The 23,062-nt window shown below is 43.9% G+C and overlaps 5 protein-coding genes across 9 annotated transcripts; 3 read left to right on the top strand and 2 right to left on the bottom strand.

The window, feature by feature from the left end:
- Nucleotides 1–1,792: 1,792 nt before the first annotated feature.
- On the top strand, nt 1,793–5,559 carry RB195_007175 (uncharacterized protein; the record flags this gene model as incomplete). 2 transcript variants are annotated; one of them, XM_064180667.1, is made up of 8 exons in its annotated part: nt 1,793–1,880; nt 1,927–2,048; nt 3,817–3,957; nt 4,044–4,189; nt 4,703–4,839; nt 4,952–5,053; nt 5,112–5,249; nt 5,456–5,559. In XM_064180667.1, 8 exons carry the CDS (start codon nt 1,793–1,795, stop codon nt 5,557–5,559), a joined length of 978 nt encoding a protein of 325 aa, XP_064037521.1. The 2 variants fall into 2 exon arrangements, with proteins under 2 accessions (XP_064037521.1, XP_064037522.1); XM_064180668.1 differs by lacking the exon at nt 5,456–5,559 and having other exon boundaries at nt 5,112–5,272.
- Nucleotides 5,560–6,309: 750 nt separating this feature from the next.
- RB195_007176 (uncharacterized protein) lies at nt 6,310–7,389 on the bottom strand (the record flags this gene model as incomplete). Of its 2 annotated transcripts, XM_064180670.1 has the most annotated exons (3): nt 6,310–6,834; nt 6,889–6,966; nt 7,018–7,389. In XM_064180670.1, the coding sequence occupies 3 exons, from the start codon at nt 7,387–7,389 to the stop codon at nt 6,310–6,312; spliced, it is 975 nt and encodes a 324-aa protein (XP_064037523.1). The 2 variants fall into 2 exon arrangements, with proteins under 2 accessions (XP_064037523.1, XP_064037524.1); XM_064180669.1 differs by lacking the exon at nt 7,018–7,389 and having other exon boundaries at nt 6,310–6,813; nt 6,889–6,999.
- A 56-nt stretch (nt 7,390–7,445) lies between these two features.
- RB195_007177 (uncharacterized protein) lies at nt 7,446–8,700 on the bottom strand (the record flags this gene model as incomplete). Of its 2 annotated transcripts, XM_064180672.1 has the most annotated exons (2): nt 7,446–8,534; nt 8,611–8,700. In XM_064180672.1, the coding sequence occupies 2 exons, from the start codon at nt 8,698–8,700 to the stop codon at nt 7,446–7,448; spliced, it is 1,179 nt and encodes a 392-aa protein (XP_064037525.1). The 2 variants fall into 2 exon arrangements, with proteins under 2 accessions (XP_064037525.1, XP_064037526.1); XM_064180671.1 differs by lacking the exon at nt 8,611–8,700 and having other exon boundaries at nt 7,446–8,432.
- RB195_007178 (uncharacterized protein) lies at nt 8,606–21,544 on the top strand (the record flags this gene model as incomplete). Of its 2 annotated transcripts, XM_064180673.1 has the most annotated exons (16): nt 8,606–8,675; nt 9,493–9,611; nt 9,662–9,805; nt 9,881–10,021; nt 13,510–13,620; nt 13,810–13,909; nt 15,427–15,593; nt 15,647–15,742; nt 16,775–16,840; nt 17,360–17,464; nt 18,367–18,483; nt 18,538–18,695; nt 19,321–19,407; nt 19,476–19,627; nt 21,138–21,237; nt 21,496–21,544. In XM_064180673.1, the coding sequence occupies 16 exons, from the start codon at nt 8,606–8,608 to the stop codon at nt 21,542–21,544; spliced, it is 1,782 nt and encodes a 593-aa protein (XP_064037527.1). The 2 variants fall into 2 exon arrangements, with proteins under 2 accessions (XP_064037527.1, XP_064037528.1); XM_064180674.1 differs by lacking the exon at nt 8,606–8,675 and having other exon boundaries at nt 9,573–9,611.
- Nucleotides 21,545–22,210: 666 nt separating this feature from the next.
- RB195_007179 (uncharacterized protein) lies at nt 22,211–22,984 on the top strand (the record flags this gene model as incomplete). The annotated part of the gene is made up of 1 exon (XM_064180675.1): nt 22,211–22,984. One exon carries the CDS (start codon nt 22,211–22,213, stop codon nt 22,982–22,984), a length of 774 nt encoding a protein of 257 aa, XP_064037529.1.
- Nucleotides 22,985–23,062: the final 78 nt, after the last annotated feature.

Here is a 23,062-nt window from a genome sequence, read left to right on the forward strand (position 1 = left end):
AGTCAGCTGATCCTAAGGTATGTGATGTTTTCTTCCACTGGTAGCTATGAGGCCCAACGGTTAACATAGGACTTTCTTTGTTGGGCGGATAAGGCATTTGATCGGATTAGTCACGTTCGATTTCACCCCTTTCAGGCTCTGAAGAAGGCGATTTTGCCGAAACGTTAGCCACGAATAAAGGATTATAACAACCTCGTGTACGGCTCTACTAAAGAATACAATTATTGAAGCACTAACATGCCGAGGTTTATCGAAAGTCGCACATGGAGACTCTGCTTTAATTTTGACAGTGTTTTCTTCTTCTCTGCTAGTGCCCACTTTCGGTGCAGTTGAATAAATAAATAAGTTTAAGACATGTGGTGTGAAATCTGCAGTAAAAGAATGACTCTGTACAGTTTGGGTCACAGTAATTGGTGATTGGGCAGGTGTGGCGCAGTCGGTCAAAGATCCGTTGTAGCCACACGGTCGAGGGTTCGAAACTGTCTTAGTGCAAACCAAGCCTTTCATCCCTCCGGGAACGATAAATTGGTATCAGACTTGTCTGGGAGGATAAAAACACTGGCTTGATCATCCGCTGGCGCCCGCAAGTCATTGTATAGGCCAACACTCGTTCCAAAACCTCAACGATTATGAATTCTAGTAAAACGTGTCGGCGCATCCCGAGTGGATTGATACTCCAGTGGCTTTATCCCTTATCCCTTCAGTTGGTGATTAAGAATCCTATCTTCGCCCTGGGAACGAGATATAAAAGAAATAAGAAATATGAAAGCCGATCAGTAACAGAAGCCCGATGCTTGCTAACCTACAACCAAGTTGCTAACTCTATCAAATATTAGTTTTAAGCGAGATACGGCTACAACACTACTATAGTACAATGCAAATTTGCACAATTTTGATATGTAGTAGGGTCAAAACGACATGAAGCGCGGTGTATTTGCGTAAGCAGCTGCGCTCGAAGCGGTACGGTGGAACGTAGCGGTTCTGATAGAGGAGGGACCCTCGCTGCACTTTAATTCTGACTATATCATTTACGCATATGGTCATTTCGTTCTCGTCTAATGCAACGCTTCGCATTGCACGTTCTTTCAAATTTTGCAACTTAACTAGCGTATAGTCGGGTCAACCGTCACAAATTGCAGCGATGGGTGGTGCCCGCCGAGATTCTAGTATCCTCCTAACCGCTACGCTCCACCGCACCGCGTCGAGAGAAGTCGCGTACGCAATTGCACCATGCTTCATGCTGTTTTGATCCTACTATACACAGGAGTTATGCTCGTCCTTATACAACTAGTTCAGCGTTTTTCGAGATTTCCAAGGCAGTTTGAGGTGTCTTTTTTTTGGATGTGGTTTCACTTCGTACTTCAATGTCAAAGAGATATTTATAACTTATTGTCCGATGCATTTATTCATGGCTCCGGTTATAATCACTTTGGAGACTTTCTAACAGAGAAAACCGCTGCATTTAGCGGTGGTCCCAGCACGATTCTAACCTACACTACGCTCTATCACGCCGCTTCAAGCGCAACCGCTTACGCAATTGCACTGTGCTTCGTATCGTTTGGTCACCCGATTATACTTTGCCATGATGGTTGCGCAGGAATATTTATGCAGAAACGATTTCAGAACAACGACTAATAGATGTTAGATAGATTGAAATTGCCGTAAGCGGAAGAATAAGCTGTGTTAGATCTTGTGAATATCCGGTCACGTGTTGAAACTCCTTAAAATTGTGATTCGTGCACATTGCAGTTACAGATACCTGCGGTAGGTTCATTTGCATCGGACAGGTTCCATGCCGGTCGATATAAAGTCGAGTAAAAAACCTTCCACAACTTCAAGTGCGAAGGGAACACATGGAAGTCAAAAGTCAAGTTCCAAAGGTACGTCACCGTTAGAATAACATCTTTCATTATAATTTATTTTTAGCGAAAGATCTGCACTACAAATTCGACGTTAAGAAAGGTGAAGTACTTGCAATACCAACCTTAGCCATACCGTACTATCCGAAATATGACAATGCGACGGACAGTTCTAGCGAATACTCAGAGGTAACTGACATATTTCAATAGAACTTCGGTGCAGAATATAGGATTAATTTAGTGTTGACAATTTAATTTTTCCGTGTAATGTTTATTTCACATAATTTGTCCTCATCTGATGATTCTTTCCCTTGTTCCATCAAATCACTTAGGACCATTTTAAACGTTTATTTTTGAACATTTTCCTTGCACGTGTCTAATTTTGCAGTTTGGATTTTGTAATTTTAAAAGGAACAGAATTCCCCTCATTAGAGGGATCAGAGGCGGTTTTTGCGAGACTACGTGGCGCACTCGCAGGTGGAGGATAGAGGCCGAAAAGCAACCTAAGGTCTACCCTAAGGCGTGGATTCAGCGGATGGACGGGAGGATTTTCTGATAGACCTTGTAGACTCATTCTCATGATATTTCTAATCGCAATTTTTAATCACTATTTTTCCTATCTTTCAAATTTTATTTGTAAAGGAAAATTATATGAGAACAGCCACAAACTGGGGATTTCAGGCGAATTTTACATGTTTGGGTTAAACGTAGCCTACCACAAAATTGACGATGTTGAGAACCTTCATGAACAATATAGAGTTCGGGACATGGATTACGAGTGTGAGCATAGCGGCGCTAATTTCCCCGTAACCGTCCTGAAAGAGGGCACCGGAAACGGCTCGCCGGCGCATGTACAAGGATGACGCTTTGTAAGGTAACGCAGAAGGTCACTGCGCCGTTTCTCAGAACGATTAAAGTCATCACTCCACGAATCTGGGGTGGCACGGGTTTCAGATGGGTTATACCCATACAGGGTCGTAGATTACAGGGAGGAAGGTGACTCCGTCCATTTCTTCCTAATTGCCGTAAAAAACAGCCCGAAAGATGCGGCGCGTGCGCAAGGCTGACGCGCTCCAGTAGAACTCGTTGTAGGAAATAACGCCCCGGAATGTCTGAAGCCGCATCTTCCAGGCCGTTTTTTTACGGCAATTAGGAAGAAATGAGCGGGACCTCACCTGTTTCTGCAATATACGATCACGAATAGTCTTTGACCATCGGAAATCCATATCACATCAGATTCGTGGATTGATCCTCGTCCTTTAAGGGACATTGAGCGTTATCACGCTTATACTCGTAATCTACGCTTCGAGTTCTATGTTGTCCTTGAATGATGTGAGGATAATCGGTTTCGTGATATGTGGCCTTTAATCCTCACAAAACCATTTGTATACCATTTTGCACCCTTTGATAAATTTGTTGGGGAAGGAAAACGGTTTCAGGGCTCGGATTTTTCATTGGTTATTTCTTTGTATATACCATTTCAAAAGGGCGGGTGTAGTGTAACGGTTAGAGGTTCCGCACACTGCACGATAGGAGGTTCAACCCGCCCTATTGCTTACCAAGCCTTTCATCTCTCCGGGGTCGAAAAATTGGTAACAGACTTGTCTGGGAGGATAAAAACACTGAATTGACACATCGGCTAGAAACCGTAAGTCATTGTATAGGCCAGTTACACGTTCGTAAACCCCAAAAGACTTAACATTGAAGTGAACGGTGGTTGCGGCATCCCAAGCGGATTGAGTAACGCCAGAAACTTTATCCTCTTATACCGTTTCAAACACATTTACCTGCATATTCGAGGAACAATCAATTTTTGTCGAAAAAAAAAACGGCGGAATATAATGCGCAAACGGTACTGGTTGGGTAAAGTAAAACAATTAACTATATAGTTATTTATTCCGTTTTCTCCAAACCAAAGTTATGATATCCTATTTGTCTTCTACATTATACTTTACAGCCTCCAGAAGAAGTATCCGAATTCCCTGGCTCAAACTTTCAATACAAAGCAGAACGAACAAGAAAAAGTCTTCTTGCCTCAGGATATGACATCGATGGACGCATGCTATGTGAAGATGTATTATTTAGTGAACCAGATCAGGTGAAAGAGAAATCGGAAATCAGAAGATAGACCCGTTTTGGCTTAAAAATAATGGCTTTCGCCGTTGTCATCTTATGTATTTTCAGGCAGCAGCATTCACACCAATGGTAATGTGCGAGAAACCTGTGGAAATCGAGTGTATCTGTCTCTGGGATTTTTTCGGTGGAGATACTTGTCTAGATGTTAACTGTTGGGCAGGAACTGAGCTTAACGTTATAGCGGAAGAGTATCAGTGAGTTATTGAAGCGCATAAAAGCCTCTCAAATCAAAAATCCAAATTTTTCTCGTTGAATTTTGTATGAATTTGAGTTGAACATGCTACCGCAACGATTTTACGAGCAGATGAATCCAAGAGTTTGATGTTGTCCTTAAAGTTGCAAAAGTTTGCAAAGCGAAAAGTGGCGTACTTTTGCTTCAATTAAAAAAAGGTTTTAGTTATGACTCGAAGCCCTTTGTGTTGAAGTTTCCACTAAGTTTTCATGGTTGCGTACTTTTATTCAAACAAAATTTCAAAATTTACTGAGTGCCTGATTTGGCGATAAACCATGAAACTATAGTTTGTTAGGCTCTAGAAAAAAAGCAACAAACAAAAAAAAATCGGTTCTGCGGCATGAAATTTACAGAGGTTCCCCTAGATTACATTTTACTGATCACTAAAGGCGAGCGAAGTGAACCACAGAAGAAGATCGAAGCGAGGTGTTAGCCAGACGTTCAGACTGGGAAATTTTATGATTTGAATTTTCAGGGTTCGCTCTTTATCGGCAAATGCATACCTTCGACCTCCGTTGCGATGGAGTTTAGTACGAAATGTCGGAGACCACTCACGATCAACGTTCGGATTGATACCTAGCTGTTGGCTGGTTTCAAAGAAATTCCTTGAAGGTCGGTACTAACTGTTCCTTCTTTTTTTCTTAATGTTAGAAGAATGTTGGCAATTTTAAATGTAGTTTTCTTTGTTTTCTTTGCAACGTGTAACTTTGGAAAACTATTCCAGAAAATCATGCTCTTTTCTCTCCGCCATTATGGTACTTAGGAATTTGTGACGTTGACGTTGCTTATCGTCATCTAATGCGTGATCGCTCTGCGCAACGTCCTGGTACCGTTACGATCAGAAAAGATAATATGTTAATATTTTCATTGATAGTTAGTTTAAGGAGTTTTTGTAATATTCTCACCTGTTTGTATGAATCCGGATCCAACTGAATACCGTCCATTCCTGCTTATGTTTCTTTGTGAAAAAGATCCCAGTTATAAAAAAATCGGAGAACGAGTTGTCGACAGAGAGCGTCGTGGTAGGTGGTTTGATTATTCTTGACTACTATCCCATATAAAGTCGTCCGAGGTGGTGTAACGCATTCGGTAAGAGGTTCCGCTGTGGTTACAGCATGATCGATCGGTAGTTCGAATCCGCCCTAGTGCTAGCCAAGCCCTTCATCCTTCTGGGGTCAATCGATTGGCGCCACGCTTGTCTGGGAGGATAAAAATATTGACCTGATAGATTGGCTAGCCACCGCAATTCATTGTATGGGCCTGTTATACGTTCGTAAACTTCAAACGATTCTGAGTCGAAGTGAACGTCGTGACTCATCCCAAGCGGATTGAATAACGCCAGAAACATTGCCCTTTATCCTTTACTATCCCGCATCTAAAAAAAATCCTAGATATCTTCTGAGGTGTCTCTTAAACCAATGTTGTTTAGCATGGATTTGTACAATCAAGAAAGTGATCTACACTGGAGTTAGGAAGGGAAAATTGAAGTTTTTTCAGCATCAGGCTTTTAAGGGGGCGACTGTAAGCTCACAATAAAAAAAGATACTTAAGATTAGCTCACAAGAAAAAAAGAAAAAACACATGTACGGCATCAGATGATGCAGGGAACACCTCCGACGTGTTCTGGGCACACAAACATCACCTTGATCACCTTGACTCCCGTTGATCTTCGAACTGGTCGAGCGGACGCCAGTAATTCTTCCACTTGTCCCGATCGCGTGCCAGAGTAGCCCAGTGGTTTCTCCTTTCGCGTGGGACATGAAGAACATCATATTTTTCTTTGAAGGACTTCGTGAAGAAATCTGACCATCGGGTCGGCGGTATTCCTGAAGTGCGTTTAATATCGCGGGGAACCCAGTCGCTCACGGCTCTGGTCCAACGGTTGTCATTAAAGCGCATCACGTGTCAGGCCCACCTTATTTTACTTTCTGGCGCAGCGGCGTCTCTAATCTCCGATCGCTGACGTAGGAGAGAACTTCGAATCCCGTCCCTCACTTGCGTGAAACGGGATACTCCTAGCATCACTCTCTCAATTGCGCGTTCAATGACGCTCACCGCGTTTTCTTCCTGCTTGCGAAATGCCTAGATTTCCGAAGCATAAGTCAAAGCCAGAAGTACGGTGGTGTTGAAGAGGTGAGCACGGAGCCGGGTGTTCCTGGTCTTCTTCACTACATCCTCGATGTTCTTATACGCTCCCCAAGCTCGTCTCCTCCTGCCCAGCTCGGGGGTTAGGTCGTTCATCATGTTCAATTCCCGACCCAGATAAACGTAGCTGGTGCATTCGGATATGTTCGTTCCGTTGAGCGTGAATGGGGCATCCGAGACCCATCCGTTCCGCATGAACATCGTCTTTTGCAGATTCAGCTGAAGAGCGATGCATCCATATGTTTCGTCGAATTCGGTCAGCATTCGTTCCGCTTGGCTGATGCTAGGTGTTATCAGTATGATGTCATCAGCAAAGCGCAAATGGTGTAGCTGCCGACCATCAACCTTCACTCCCATGTCGTCCCATTCCAACTTTCGCATTGCGTTCTCGAGGGTGGCTGTGAATATTTTGGGTGGGATTTTATCACCCTGTCGGATCCTCTTCACGTCAATGATGATGTTCTTGTAGAATGGCGAAATTCCGGTCGTGAAGTTGCTGTACAACTCTCAAAGTACCTTTGTGTACTGAGTAGGGACACCTTGGTTGTCCAAGGCTTCTACGACCGCTTCCGTATCAACCAAATCAAAGGCCTTCTTCAAGTCGATGAAGGTGAGACAGAGCGGCATCTTGTACTATCGTGATACCTCGATGATGAGTTTCGAAACAGTGTGAATGTGGTCAATCGTGCTGAATCCTTTTCGAAACCCTGCTTGCTCGCATGGCTGTCCTTCATCCAAGACTTTTTCAATCCTATTAAGGATCACTCTTGTAAATAGCTTGTAGATGACGGACAGTAGGCAGATTGGACGATAGTTGCCGATGTCATGTGGATCTCCCTTTTTATACAACAACACGGTCTTGCTGGTCTTCCACTGTTTAGGAACCTTGCATTCCGACAGATAACGTGTAAAGAGCCTCGCCAGGGTGTTGATGAGTACTGGCGGAAGGTTCTTCAGTTGTTCTTGTTTTATTCTGTCGGGACCGGGTGCAGTCTTACTACGATTTCTTACCGACATGATAGCATGTCGTACTTCGGACGGGAGAACCTCTGGAATGACATGTCCGTCTTATCTCAGATGGTGAGGAGGCAAGTGGACATGGCTGTGGAAGAGATCAGAGTAGAAGTCGTAGTCGTCTCCATCCCCCTTCTCGATGCAATGGCTGTTCCCTTTGGGTTCCGGAGAGCAGTCATCCTCGTCTTGCGACTGGCAAAGTCTCGACGGGCATAGCGGATGCTCTTCCCCACCTCTGCAGCTTCAGCCAGCACTTCTGCTCTTCTCTCTTTAAGGTCTTCCTTTATCGCCTCTCTGCAAAGCCTTGCGAGTACGGACGTGAGTTCTTGATTCCCTGCGGCTCGTGCTGCTCCACGCTGGCGTATCAGCTCAAGAGTTTCAGGAGACAGGCGTCTCTTGGTGGTTTTAAAACTCTCAGCCTTCTTCGCGCAGTCGTGAAGGTGTTCAACAAGCCGGTCATATTCTTCGTCGATGTTGTCCGTTGCGGAAACTTCCCAAAAGCCGGCTAGCGTAGCGAAGAGATCCCAGTTGATGGTAGTCCTGGGATTTCTCTCTCTGAACTTGGCGGCTTTCTCTGCTCTCCTTGTGAAGGAAAATTTTCCTCGGAGGAGGCGATGGTCCGATCCCGTATAGAACTTTGGTACAACAGCGACATCCGTCAGGCAGAACCTTTTATTGACGATGATGTGGTCTATTTCATTACGGTACCCTCCACCGGGTGACTTCCACGTCCAGCGTAGAGAGGAGGGCTTCTGGAATTGCGAGTTCCCATGGATGGTCTTAGTCGTCATGATGAACTCGGAGAGCCTCTCCCCCTGGTCGTTCCATTGTAAGCCGTGGGTCCCGATGTGAAGTTCCTCCGGCGTTCTTCTTGGGCCAACTTTGACGTTGAAATCGCCAATTATGACTTTGTAGAAAGCATGATATTCTCGGTAGAACTTCTCTGGGTCCATATAGAGAGCTTCGACTTCTTCTTCTTCGTACCTTGATGTTGGAGCGTAAGCGACGAAGATAGTCAAAGCTGGTGTTGGACCACATCTTCTCATCCGCAGACGTCCGATTCGGGTCGTAAGTTGTTCGAAAGAGTCGATGTTCTTTGCCGTTCTCGTGTTGACGAGGACGCCAACTCCACCAACTGTCGCATGTTCCTAAGAACAGTTCTTATCCAGTCTCATATACGGCGTTGAGAGGGTGACATCGTCTCGTCTTGGTCAGTCCGATGACGTCGTACTTGATCTTCTTGGCTTGCATCATCAGATCTTCGATGGCCGCTTCCGATGCAAGCGTACGTGCGTTATAAGTACAGATCGCCATCCTAGTCCTTTTCCGTTTCGGTAGCCTACATGACTCCTGCTCCACGGATCTCCCTCACTAGAGGGATCACAGCCGGTTAATCGCGAGGCTACGTGGCGCGTCCCCGGGTGGCGGAAAGGGGGCTAATCACGGATGAAAAGCGACCTTGTGCTTGCCCAGAGACCAGGTGGCTTCAGGGGATGGACTCCCTGTTTCTGTTGAGCCAGGACTGACTCATGACATCCTTTAAACCCGCACGTCGGTCCGGCCAAAAGCCTGCAATCAAGTGACTGGGAGGTGCAAGGGAGGCGGCTTGGAGTCGCCTCTAACAAATAAGCTCCACATGTCCACTCCGGGAGAACGGAAGTTCTCCCAGAAACTCATGGGACTGGAGGCTTGCAACCTGCCCATGGATTTTAAAATTTTACGCAAAACACAGTAATAGAAAAGAGTCTCCTGATTCCGGAGGAAAGCCTGGTACCAGGTGGGACGGGGTTGTAGGAGTCATGTAGGGCACACAAACATACTATGATTTATGCAGTCAGGTCAAAATGGCATGGAGCAGGGTGCGGTGGAGACAGCGCTTGGAACCGAGGAACGATGACGAACAGCAGAGACGGTACCGAGGATCCTTACACGATCCCAACCGCTACGCTCCACCGCGCAACTTCCAGCGCAACCGCTTACGCAACTGTCCGTGCTTCATGTCATTCTGACCCAACTATAGGTTGCCATAATCGTAACGCCGTTATGGCCGCAGTCCACTGGTGCCAGTAATAACTCAACGAGACTTGTGAGAAATCTTTCCTTCAGATGTAGCGCAAGTTTGTGGGACCGATTTTTACACGCGCGAGCTTCAAACATGCACTTTTCCTGTTGTTAACAAAGAGCACATGAATAAGGAAACGCAAGGAAAGAAAAAAGAGAAAAGGGTTAGTTTATCGTCTGATACTACGGCCATTAACCGCTTATTTTTTTACAGCACCGACGTTCTCCTGGTTTGAGTCCTGCAAAGTCTGATCCACGAGATATTAAATGCAGCACTCAAGGTGCTAATAACGTTGTTGGCGATGAAGAGGAGTTGGATACCATTACTGAGTTGGCTGCATCACCATTTGTCGTGAATGTGAGATGTTACTCACAAAACTTCTCAATTTTCAACTTCTACTTTTCTACTTTTTCAACTTAAATGAATTTGTAGATGCTCACTATTACGAGATCTCTTTCTGGACATTATGAGTTATTTGGAAACAGATACTACACGCTCTACGATCTTGTTTATCATCTCTCTCAAACAAAATCCGAACTGCCACATAAACTGGTTTACGGAACGCTTTCTACGGTTAGTCTTAAGACTGCACATGTTAGCTGCAATAATGAAGGCAATTGAATGCAAAAATGTGTATTTTTTTTCTGGTTTTGAAGATTGCTTTCTTGAAGGTTTCTATATTTTTGGTTGCGATTCTTCCCGCCTTTTAGTCATAAATGGAAGGTGGTGGGAACAAATATTTTTGATAGCACTCCTTCCCGGAACTTTACTTCATAAATATCAAACTGAACTGGAGTCTAGGTTACACAATTTTTGAATTGTCTCACGGCTTCATACCGTTTTGGAGGAATTTAACAGACTGGTTAGATACGTCTGCCAAATGTTATAATAAGTTGTTTTAGGATGGTATATTAGGTTGGTAAGAAAGTCTTGTCCGTTTTGTAATTCTCTTCTCCCTTATCTTTTTATTCAGCATACAATGAAAGTCAATCAACAACTAATCGCCATTGCTAGTCACTACAGTGCTCCACCTAATGGGCGGGTCACTGATCTCCTCTTAAAATTGAGGAGGCGGGGAGTCGAAGTCGGCGACCCTTCGACTAATTCCATCGAACTTGGTCAAGATTTTCTCTTCTAAGAGTAAGAGAAACTCTGCGGAGGGAAACAACTAACAATCAGAGGGAGCTATGTCAGGAGAATAGGGTGGGTGGAGTACTGTGTCTCACCCTAGTTCTTCGATTTTTCATGGATCTCTGTAGCTACATGGAGTCTCGCGTTATCATAAAGAATATGAGCAGAAGCTCGTCTCGGCCGCTTTTCTTGAACTGCTTGGCAATGGCAGCGGTGACTGTGCATCCTTGGGGAACAGCTTGTAGTACGGCATTACTCTCAAATCCCAGAAGCAGCAGAGGAGCCCCTTTTTGCGGCGCGTGTGCGGGCGCAAGCCAAAGGCTTGAGGAAGCCTCACGGGTCCCTGTGAAATAGAATCGTAGAGTATCCAGATCTTATCTCAAGTGACCGAGTCTTCCAGGAAGTCCTTCGAGACCGGCGGAGAAAGAGAGACAGATAGATGCCCGGGTGTACTGCGTGCCATCCGTCAAGGATTGAAAATCGAGTCAACCCTTTCCTGTTGTTGATGGGTTGGGCTGTTGGTCTATCGAGTCTCATCGCAAGACAACGACTGCTAACCTCCAGATCCTCTTTGAGAGCTTGACAGTGTCGAGAATAGCGGAGTCTTCCACAACCTGGGAGCATCCTGACCAGGTCTTGCCTTTGGAGATCGTTTCTCACGCGAAGCAAACGAACCAGCGATGGACAGTAGTGATGACAGTGGAGGATTTCTCAAATGCGCTATTGATGATGTGGACTGCCGTCGTCGCTCCACTGCCACAGCGCCATTCATAGATGATGATGGCTCAAACTTGGTTTTGTGAAATTGACATCTTAAAGTGACATGCTTAGAGTTAAGAGATGAGCCCCCCCCCCCCCCCTAAACGTGTTCAATTTGCGAAGCCACGAGAATATTACACAACTACCACACGATACGAACGACAATTAAATATAAACGATTAAGAACGTTCAAACAAAATTGATTTTGATAGGAAAAATCTGCGTTCCTACAAATTATTTTTGTGAATAGTCTCCTCCTTTCATGATACATTTCTTATCTCGTTTTGGCAGTTTTCTCATTCCGTTCTCGAAGAATGAAATTGGACGGGCATTTAATGAGTTGCGCACGATTATTTCCGAAGGAAGTGTTGGTCTTAAATCGCTTGCTTTCAAATGCTTCTTCGAAAGGTCTAAACATGTGGAAATCGCATGGTCCGGGATATAAGGTGGATGATCAAGCATTTTTAAGTGCATTTCAACCTATTTCTGCTGTGTTACAAATGCTGTAGGGGAAGTGTAGTGTAGCGGTTGGAGTTTGCGCACTCTGCACGATCGATCGTAGGTTCGAATCTGCCCTATCGTGCTCACCAAGGTTTTCATCCCTCCGGAGTCGACAAATTGGTACTTGTCTGTGAGGATAAAAACACTGACTTGACACATCGGCTAGCCATTGCCATTCATTGTATAGGCCAGTAACACATTCGTTAACCTTAAAGGCATCACCTCACGAATCTGAGATGGTACGGATTTCAAGTGGAGTATTCGTACAAGGGATTGTAGACTATGGAGAGAAGGGTGATCCCATCCATTTCTTCCTAATTGTCGTAAAAAACGGCCCGGAGATACAGCTTCGAGCGTTCCGGCGCGCTCCAATCGAACTCCTTGCAGAAAATAGCGTGCCGGAACGCTCAGAGCCGTATTTTCCGAGCCGTTTTCTACGACAATTAGGAAGAAATGAACGAAATCACCCTTCTCTCAATAACCTACGATCCCGTATACGAATACTCCACCGGGAATCCGTACCACTCCAGATTTGTGAGGTGATGTCTTTAAGCGATTCTGACTTGAAGTGAACGTGGGGGCGCATCCCACGCGGATTGATTAACGCCGGAAACTTTTTAAATTTTAAACAGATGCTGTGTGGGGTCCTAGAGAATCAACACCCCAAAACACCAGTACCTCACATTAGCACCACACTCATGAGACAATGTCGTCTTCTGCGTTGAGACTAAAGCCTGAACTGATCAAAAACTCCGCAGTAGTGGGTTGCGTTACTTGTGTAACATTCGTGTATGTGTCCTGCTGGTGTAGGAAATCCACCAGCAGGACATCCTACTTCGAGTTTCGGCTTTCACAGGGTTTCCTTCGCCTTTTCTTCTCCATTCCACGCTCACACGCTTTGACCCCAGACTTACACCTATGCGATTTTCACATGCTTCGAATCTAAAACAAACACTTAGAGGGAAGCAATTTGAGACCAGCGATCAATTGGACACATTCATGGGTAACTGGCTAGATACCCGTCCAACTTCATTCTTCGAGAAGAAATGAAGAACTTATCAAAACGGAGGGAAGAATGTACCATAAAAGGAGGAGATTTTTCGGAAAAATCTGGGTGGAAATGAAGACGTTTTTACTGCAGAAAATCACTGCGAGTACTTCACATTTCACCGATTCCACTTTGCGATCATCATCTGGACCGGAATCGATGACCAGCCCAACATTATCCCGAATGTCATCGACGCTGTCATCAGACCCACTTGCGGCTCTCTTTCCATAGCTTTAAGAACTTTGAAAACATCGTCGCCTTGTTCCGTCCACTAAGAATAATCCCAGGTATATATAGTAGAAAACCGCCCGGTTTGCCAAGAATCCTAGCTCGTTTGGAGCGAACATTTGAATGGAACCAAAATCACCTTTGGTTCAAGATCTAATGAACAACCTGAAAAGGATATCTTCGCAGAGAGTGCTGAAAAGGAGGAGCAGAATGCCGGCGAAACATTCACCACTGTTCCACAACACATTATAACATTACCCATAAAGGATACAGCCCCCCACCCCCTCCCCCCGATGCTTCATACACCTGTCAGGACTTTCTGTCAGGACTTATCAACCTAATAAATTACTCTAAACTAGTATATAAGGAGAAGGAGTTCGTATTTGCTTTTTAGCCGCCAAAGCATCCGTTTTCTTGTGTTCCTCCGCCATTCGAACAACCATTTCGTGATCCACGGGCAAGCTTGATGCATTGCGAACAGTGGGCAGCTCGAAATTTCGACCAGGTTGGTTCACCATTACCATAATTGAGGGAGGAAAAGGAAATGGAGTAGGATTAAGGGCTGTTCTTTTGCAAAGTCTGATTCATTAGTTCTGTTCATCTGTTCATCCTGAAGTCACTTCTTCTTTTTTCTTACTCTAGCCCTTTATAATTAAGTTTTTTTTTGTTTTTAGATCAAATTTGTTTTGTTGAGGCTGTTCTCCCTGATCTGATGAAACTTCCATTTTACCACGCCTCACGGACTGTTGTTGATCCAAACAAACAATCTCACGCGAAGATGCTCAGAACACTGGGTGTGTTTTCTCTTTCTTATCGAAAGTTGAAAATCTACTAGTTTACCTTTGGTGAAATGTTATATATTCGCATTTATTTGCTGGATTCCTATAATTTTCGAAATAAGAATTAAATATATATATATATATATCGTTTACGTCTCATAGACGAAGAAAGAATTTCTTATTGTAATCGTATTTGAAGGAAGAATTTTGTTGCTGCGCATTGGGTATATAGCTTAAAGGCAGCTTAAAGGAGGGTGGTGTGGATTTTAGGTCGGCTATGCCTATACGGCGTCCTAGATTACGAGGAGGAAAGTGACTCCGTCCATTTCTCACTAATTGTCGTAAAAAAACTGCGAGGAAGATGCGGCGCGTGCACGAGGCTGGCGCGCTCCAATCGAACTCATTGTAGAAAATAGCGCCCTGGAATGCTCCAAGCCGTATCTTCCGGGCCGTTTTCTACGGCAATTAGGAAGAAATGGACGGAATCACCTTCCTCTCCACAATCTACAACCCCGTGTAGGCACTGCCTTCCTGAAACCCGCACAACCCCAGATTCGTGGGGTGATGCCTTTAAGTTTTAACGCGCCACACTTGCGCCCGTGTCACATCCACTTGCGAGCGGTCGAAGGCTAATGAGATCTCCTCACCAGTCTATTCAAGTAAAACGAATGAATACGCTGCTAAGGGGAGCGAAACGTGTACATAGAAGCGCTTTCTAACAAATCTCGTAGGAACTAAAGCGGTTCCCACGTCGTTTTTGTTTCGCGAAGATTAGGGAGAGATGAACGGAACTACCTCCAGATCCCGCAGTTCACAACCCCATCTCCACTTTTTTCACGCAGGTCCCCTCACCGCGTCAGATTCGTGGTATGCTTCCTCTAACCATCTCTCTCAAACTCCATGACTCGATTGCATGTTGACCAAGGAGCGGTACAAGGCTTTTAGGATGACATCTCTACCTCATCAAAATGTGAGAAAGGAAGCACGTGACTGATACAAATCAGAGTATAAATTCTGAATAATTTCCCATTCTTTATTCGACATGTGGCTCAATCCACTTTTCAGTCAATTCAGAAAAGCATACCGCTTCTTTTGATTTGATGTATATCCACTGTTTTCCATACCAATGGCCTCCAACCAAGTAAATGAAAAGTTCCTAGTGATAACGATGTTGTCACATCTGCAGCGTTTTCTCCTTATCCACATAAAAAGAATATTCCACGAACTAAGCAATTTTCTGATCCCTTTTACCAGGGAACCACATCAATAAGAGTGAAGGCCAAATTGTTGTGATCGATTTCATTTTATTTTGATACTCGGATAACTCTTGCTTCCAGCATCAATAGAGGTTCAGTAGAATAGGGACCTCACATGGACTGTCTTTTTTGTCCTTATGAAGTTTAAAGTTAAAGTTTCCCTCAACCGTACATTGTTTCGATAACTTTGATCGTTATGAAATTTTCGAAAACTTTTCATGGCTGATCGTTGAACTTCATGGTGTATACACCATTTTTCAAAGAGATTTTTTTAAGGATTAGGAACGTTTGATAAAGGGAAGAGAAGAATGTTTCTGGGTAACTCTGTGATACAAAGAGAGCTTATGGATTTCATTGGACAATACGACAAACCAGCGACAGACAAAAAGGACAAAAGCAAAGAAAGAGGGAGTAAGGAGGACCGAAAACGGGCGAGAAAAAAGGTCGTTGCGGCACGTATAAAGGACTAGACCTAAGTGCAATTTTTGATTTTTAGGGATATCAGCAAGTACTTCACCCTGCTGGAGATTGTCCAAAAGACGAGTTCTGCATTTTGGCCGACCACTCTGTTGAAATAGATCAGAATAATTTGGTTGGCTGCTTTAATATCTGTTTCCAAGCGGTATTTGCTCATCTCAGTCATTTTTTTCCGCAGCATTTTCCATTCTTTTTGTTATTTGCAGGTTTAGATTTGTTGGAGAAGTGTTTGTAGTTTTGCGCTTCCGTAGCCCTCAAATATTTCGCAGTAACTCATGAAAATTCATACTAGTAATTTTTTTCTCAATCACATGCACAAAGTCTATTCTGGAAGGAAATTAGGTTGTTTAATTAACAAGAGTTCCAAGTGCACTTATTTCTTCCCATAGTAGGATTATTGGGTATTGCTAATATTAACAGCAACGATGTAGATGTCAATGTTCGTAACAATTCGTAGCGATTAATTCTTGTAAAATGAGCTTCAACCTTCTCTCAAGAAAATGAAGGAACGTGGTCGAAATTTTATTTAAACGGTGGGTTGTGGGGATATGGGCATACCCTTATTTAAAGGCGTCAACCCACGAATCTGGAGTGGTACGGATTTTCGGTGGAGATTTTCAGTATTCGTATACGGGGTCGTAGACTATGGGGAGGAGGGTGATTCCGTCCATTTCTTCCTAATTGCCGTAGAATACGGCATGGAAGATACGGCTTCGAGCGTTCCGGCGCACTATTTTCTACAAGGAATTCGACTGGAGCGCGCCAGCCTTGTGCACACGCCGCATCTTCCAGGTTTTTTTTACGGCAATTAGCAAGAAATGGACGGAACCACACCCCTCTTCACAATCTACTATCCCGTGCACGGCTATTCCACCTGAAATCCGCACCACCTCAGATTCGTGGTATGTTGCCTTTAAATTGGGAATTCCCTTATCTGCAGAAAAGAATAGTCCAGCAACTAGGCTGGATTCAGATCTGCAAAGCATCCCATAGCAAGACTTCCAGCGAATTTGAACAACGACACTAACTTTGAAAGCGATAGATGAGGATAGCTGAGCATGACAGTGTAATACTCCTGGCTTAACATAACTAAAAGAAATTGTGTTTTTGTTTCGGTCCATGAAATAAATTGATTGCTATATTTCAGACCGTTGATCGTATGCATCCTCTGGGAAAGGGAGCATTTGGAGCAGTATATGCCGGACAGTTCAAGGTAATACTTCAAAATAAGCCTCCTCAACATTTTTATTTCAGAGATTTTCATCAACATTAGGAAGATTCCATCTTTTTTCTCTTCCTGTAAAATAGTTCATAGGCAGAATTATTACATATGAAATTCCATATCATGCGTTTGAATTCAATCCTTAATTTGAAGACCTGCTGAGTCTTTTTTCTGGAAAACAAAGATGTTTTTCTTTGAAGAAATTTTTATTCCCCCTCTTTATAGCATGTCACTTCTCAGTAATCCTTTAGTCATGGAATAGCCTTCGAAAAATCTTTACTTAATTTAAATACAACATGTTGCATCTCAGTAGGCGTGGAGACGGTACCTTGATGTTTTCACTATTATCCTTCCACATCCTACTGTTTCCAGTTTATTTACTACTTTTTATCTGGGGACATTGTTTTGAAATGTTTGTTTTGAGAAAACAAAGGGAGGACTAAACTAATGCTCTTGTTAAATTTGCTTCATCTTTCACAAAAGACCACTGAGGACACGACGGCATTTCAGACTGAAAAAGGCAACAAGGTTCCTGTAGCTATAAAAAGTCTCCGCCTTGTCTGTACGGACAAAGATCAACGACTTCCATGGGTTACCGAAGTGGAAATGATCCAAGTGAGCATATTTGTATTTCATAAACAAAATCCGTGTGATAAATGATCGAAGGATACAAGACCTCAATCCTAAATTTCCGCCATATTACACTTGTCACAATCGGATGCTGGATAAATTCCTGTAAAGCAGTCCCTTTGCGGGTTTCAAACCTTTCTCTCTCGACTTAACAGATGATTTATACACTTGCATAGACAGAATTGCTACCTTCGGCAACATGTTCCATTGAAATGATGCCAATTAGAATTTTGCACATCGTTTCCAGTGGAAAGTCGGTTATGGTTATGTTATTATGTTGTTATGATATTTTTTCTAAATCTAACCTGAACGTTCTGAGACTCAAGTAAATTTTCGAACAGAGCATGACTATTTTTCGCTAAATAGAGAAGTGATAGCATTGAACTCGCTCATAGCTTTTCAGTCATTTTTAAAACTGAGGACAACGAGCCCTCTGGTTTTCACCGAAACTCACTGCGTTGCCCTTTTTTTAGTGGATATTAGCGGTATCACTCTTTCCGCGCGGTTATATTAATTCACTGAACATAACCACAGCAGGAGGGCAACCTGCTTACAAAATAGCAATAAAGTGAGGAAAGAGAGTTGCTTTCTAGCAACAAGCCACAATACTCTTAAAAGTCTTGCTCTTGTATTTCTGCATACCTACTTTTGTGGAAAAAAAGCTACTGAGTGGAACTGAATCGCTCTCCATACCATTGCTCTACGACTTGAACTTTTTCGGTTATCGTACGAAAAATGATTTTCATGGCAGGAACAATTTTTATGGTAAAATGGTATAACTGTAGTCAACGAAGTAGACGAATTCTCATGTGCTGTGAAAATGTGATCTACTTGCCTTTGTCCAAAATCAGATTTTCGATGAAGAAAGCACGTAAGCTTTTTTTTAGCAGCTCAACCATCCTAACATCGTTCGGTTCTATGGATTTTGCATGGAAGCAGCAGAAAGCAACATTCTACTCATTTTTGAAATGATGGAAAAGGGTGCACTGGATTCATTCTGCAGAGTTTGTGTGCTATATTTACGATTTTTTGAAAGAGAAAGAAATGAGATTTTTTAGAAGTTAAACTACCAAATCAGCATCAATGAGACGGTGGATTGGTTGTGTCAAATAGCTCGTGGTATGGCACACCTGCATGCGCAAGAACCTGCCATAGTTCATGGAGATTTAGCGGCTCGTAATGTTCTCGTTTCCACTCATCCAGTTGATCCTGCACGGTAATGATTATCCAGTGCTATCCTCAAAATCCATGGTTTGTATTGCATAAAGAATTAGCCATTCGTTATTCTTTTCTTTACGAAACGTCGAGAAGGCGTTCCAGGAAGGCTTGCAGCGACATCTTTGATTTAAAGGCATCACCCCACGAATCTGAGGTGGTACGGATTTTTGGTGGAGTATTCCTATACGGGGTCATAGATTTTGGGGAGGAGGGTGATTCCGTTAATTTCTTCCTAACTGCCGTAGAAAACGGCCCGGAAGATACGGCTTCGAGCGTTCCGACGCACTATTTTCCACAAGGAGTTCGATTGGAGTGCGCCAGCCTTGTGAGGCGCCGCATCTTCCGGGCCGTTTTTTACGGCAACTGGGAAGAAATGGATGGAATCACACCCCTCTCCATAATGTACTACCCCGTGCACGGCTATTCCACCTGAAATCCGCACCTCCTCTGATTCGTGGTATGCTGCCTTTAGTATGCTTTCATAAGTGAGATGGGCCAAACGAGAACGGAGGGTTCTCTTTAAGGAGCTTCAAGTCTAACCTCTCCCACAAACAACAATCATTGAAGCAAAAGAGGAATAATTGACCCCTTTTTGCCCCTATTGTATTTTACTTATTCTTCAGATATGTCATGAAAATTACTGACTTCGGTATATCGAAAAGAACTCGCACAGAAACATTTGCCACATATGACGATCCGAACAAAATTCCGTTAGTACCTGATTTTCAAATAACCTGATTCCTTGAGTAATTAATTGAATGATACCGATGTGGCATAGGTTTAAATGGCTACCACCAGAGGTACTGAAAAGTCGGGAAATGACACCGAAAGCAGACGTTTGGTCGTATGGAGTGCTAATGCATGAACTATATGGAATTGGTGAACCGTATGGAATGATGGGTGCAGAAAAAGTTGTTCACGCGTTAAATGGTAGGTAACCGATAGATCTTGTACCTTTGATATTCTTTTATAGCAAATTGAATTTTGAAAGTTCCGTCTGATATAAGGGTGAAAGATTTGCCTGTTTTCAAAGCGGCAATGACCAATGGTAAGAAACTAAGAACAAAAAAGTTGCCATTGAATAAAAATTACTAGGCGCTTGGACACTAGATGACAACTTTTTGATAAGACAAGGCAGCGTATCACGAAATTGGCATGCTGCGGAAACCTCAGGGAAAGCGAGGAAAACCCAGGAGTCAATTCACCTTTATCGTCCTAAAAACGGCGTGGGAACTGTTTTATTTCCTACATTTCTAATCTTTCTGATTCCCTTCTTTCAAGCCGAGAAACTGAAAAAAAATAAAAATTTTGACAATTTGAGGTCTATCGATATTCAGTGAGTCTAAGAACATTGAATACGTGGTCGTTCATGATTAATCCTTTTTTTGAAACCATTTTTGATCAATCAGCTTTCTTTCATAGACTGTTCTTTCAATCCTCCCAACCCCTGTAAAAGGCTGTAAGGTGCACGTTTAAAGGTTGCATTGCTCCACGAACCTGGGGGAGAGGGGTAAGGGTTTCAGGTGGGTTATGCCTATATGGGGTCGTAGATTATGGAGAGGAGAGTGATTCCGTCCATTTTTTCCTAATTGCCGTAAAAAAAACGGCCTGGAAGATGCGGCGGGTGCACAAGACTGGCGCGCTCCAATCGAACTCGCTTTGGAAAATAGCGCTCCGGAACGCTCGATGCCGCATCTCCAGAGCCGTTTTTTCGGCAATTAAGAAGAAAAGGACGGAATCACCCTCTTCTTCACAAATCTGCGACCCCGTATAGGCATAACCCACCTAAAACCCGTACCACCCCAGATTCGTGGAGCAATGCCTTTAACTCATAGTTGGTCACCTGTGGGTTCGTGACTAAACCGTCGCAGTTGCTCAAATGAGAAAGAGCCCTCTAGTCTTTTAGTTGAAAAATTTACCGACTTGAAAGTCGCGGAATGAAAGATGCATTCGCATTTATAAGCGAGTTTGAGTGCGTTACCTTCTACTATCTCCTGGTGTCCTCTTTGGTGCATGTGAGTACGGAGCCCACTTTCCCACTCAGATCTGTACGGCTGTGTAAGTTTCATAGGTAAACAACAAGGGCATTAAGATATAAGACGAACATTGTAGTCCTAAATCTCATGGAATGCTTGTAATCAGGATTGTTCCCATACACTCAGTAGAGCACTCGTCGGCAGAACATCGAGGTTCTCCAGTAGTAGGTGATGTGGGATTCCTGCACATTTTTGTTATCAGAGCTATAAGAGAGGAAATAACGTCCGTATGACCAGGTTGTGATATCAGAAATAAAGGAAATAAAGAGCAAAAGCTGATAAGCAAGTATTAAAAGGTCCTACAATATGTGAACACAATGAGATTCATAAAATGAATTTAGCAATTATGAATGATCACCATTAACTCGCAGAAGAGCGAATAAAATTATCTTTAATCTGTTTAGATGGACATCGGTTTGAGAAGCAACCGAAGATGCCGCATTTCATTTACGACATTTGTTTACAATGCTGGAGAAGACTACCAATAGATCGGCCGCATTTTAGGTGGATCCTTAAAAGCATTACTCCACGAATCCGACGTGGTATGGATTTCCGAGGGCCAAAGACTCAACGGGGGCGTACAATGCGTAAAAACGGGTGGGATCACGCTTATCTTCCCCAGCATCACTGTAAAGAGACGGCTTCTGAATGCGGTTCCTTACGACGTCCTCTATTGCACCCCGCCCTCGCCTGCGATTCGTCGGATGAAATGAATGCTAGGAGCGTGATTGTAATATTCCCCTGGCATTTAATTTTTTTAAGGGGAGACGGTAGGCTGGCCAGCAAAGTTATAGAATCTAGGCTCATCTGACTTTTCTTTTGGGGATACCAAAACATAAGGATATCAGGGATGGACTTCAATCTCTTCAGTACCGGAAGAACAGGATCCGGCAAATAATCGATGCCATTTCGCCTGTGGTAATCCGAAAAGTGGCGAAGAACTTCCGGGAACATTTTCAGCAATATATTGACTATGGTAGCCGCCGTCTGTCAGATATAATTTTTAAAACTAAAAAAGGTATAAGGTAATAAGAAAAAGAAGGCAGGTAAAAAATAGAAGTACTAAATAGAAAAGTATTTCATGCACTGGAGAAGTGGAAAACAACAGATCGAGAACTTTTTCTACCCTACAATTTCTATGCAAGAAGGTGCTCGAATAGTGAAAATAATATGTAAAAATTAATAGTAAAGAAATCCATGTGTGATACTTCCACAACGGTTTACCGCCTCGTAGTGGCGTGGAGGTGACTCTGGGCGTCGAACTGCGATGCACAGTGGAGGTTTTTCCTCCGGCAGAGTTTCCCAAGCTGAGAAGGAATTCGACACATCTGACATTCCGACTTCCCGGAATCGGAAGCCTAGCTAAGAGTAAACCACTTCTAAGATTCGCCACCGTCTTGGCAAAATGTCGCAAGGTGGCTCTCTGATCCATATAGGTTGGGCGACGACCTGTGGTGAAAGCTAAGCTCGCCATGGCATGGCTGCTAAGTTTGGGGAAAAGTCTTACTGCCCTCCAGCATGTGCACTGCTTGAGTACCTTGCACACTGGGCCCTGCCGTCTCAGACGTCGGACGGTATGGCGACCGGTGAGAGGCGATCAAATCTCAGGTTGCTCAGGACGTCATTGATTCTGGACCAAGGCGACACACGGACGACTCGCCATGGAGATTGTCTCAGGCTTTGTACTTGCAACGCGAGAACAGTGTCCACAGACGCTGATCTGCATGCCCTTCTCGGAGCTGCAGAGCGTATCAAATTTCACGTGATTGCTCTGCAGGAGACCAAGTGCAGAAGGAGCGACGTACGACAGATGAATGACGGTGCACTCGTCATTCGTGGAGAGAAGGTTCCGCCGCGAAATGTAGGCGGCGTTGGTTTTGTTGTGCACCAATCTGTCGTCCATCCTGTCGATTCTCACGAGATTCTGTCACCTCGTCTGGCCATTCTTCGCCTCCGCCCTCTGCGCCAAAAACCCATCAGTATCATCAACTGCTATTCACCAACATCAGCAGCTGATGAAGCCGAATTGGACGCGTTTTACGAGGAGCTGGAGGAAGTAATCCGCAACGGGAAGTCCTCCTACAAATTCGTTGTCAGGATTGGAAGATTTGGACTAGGGGACAGGAATGAAAATGGCAATCGTCTCGCCGGCCTGTTGTCCGCCGCTCGCCTCTTTCATGGGAACTCTCTTTTCATGAAAAAAATATCATCGTCGGTGGACATGGGAATCGCCCAATTGCGCGACTCGTGAGATCGACCACCTACTCAGCAACCGGAGGTGGTGTCTACTTGACGTACCATCAGTAGTACCATCCTTTTGTAGTGGTTC

Source organism: Necator americanus, chromosome I (assembly GCF_031761385.1).
Source record: "Necator americanus strain Aroian chromosome I, whole genome shotgun sequence".
Lineage (NCBI taxonomy): Eukaryota > Metazoa > Nematoda > Chromadorea > Rhabditida > Ancylostomatidae > Necator > Necator americanus.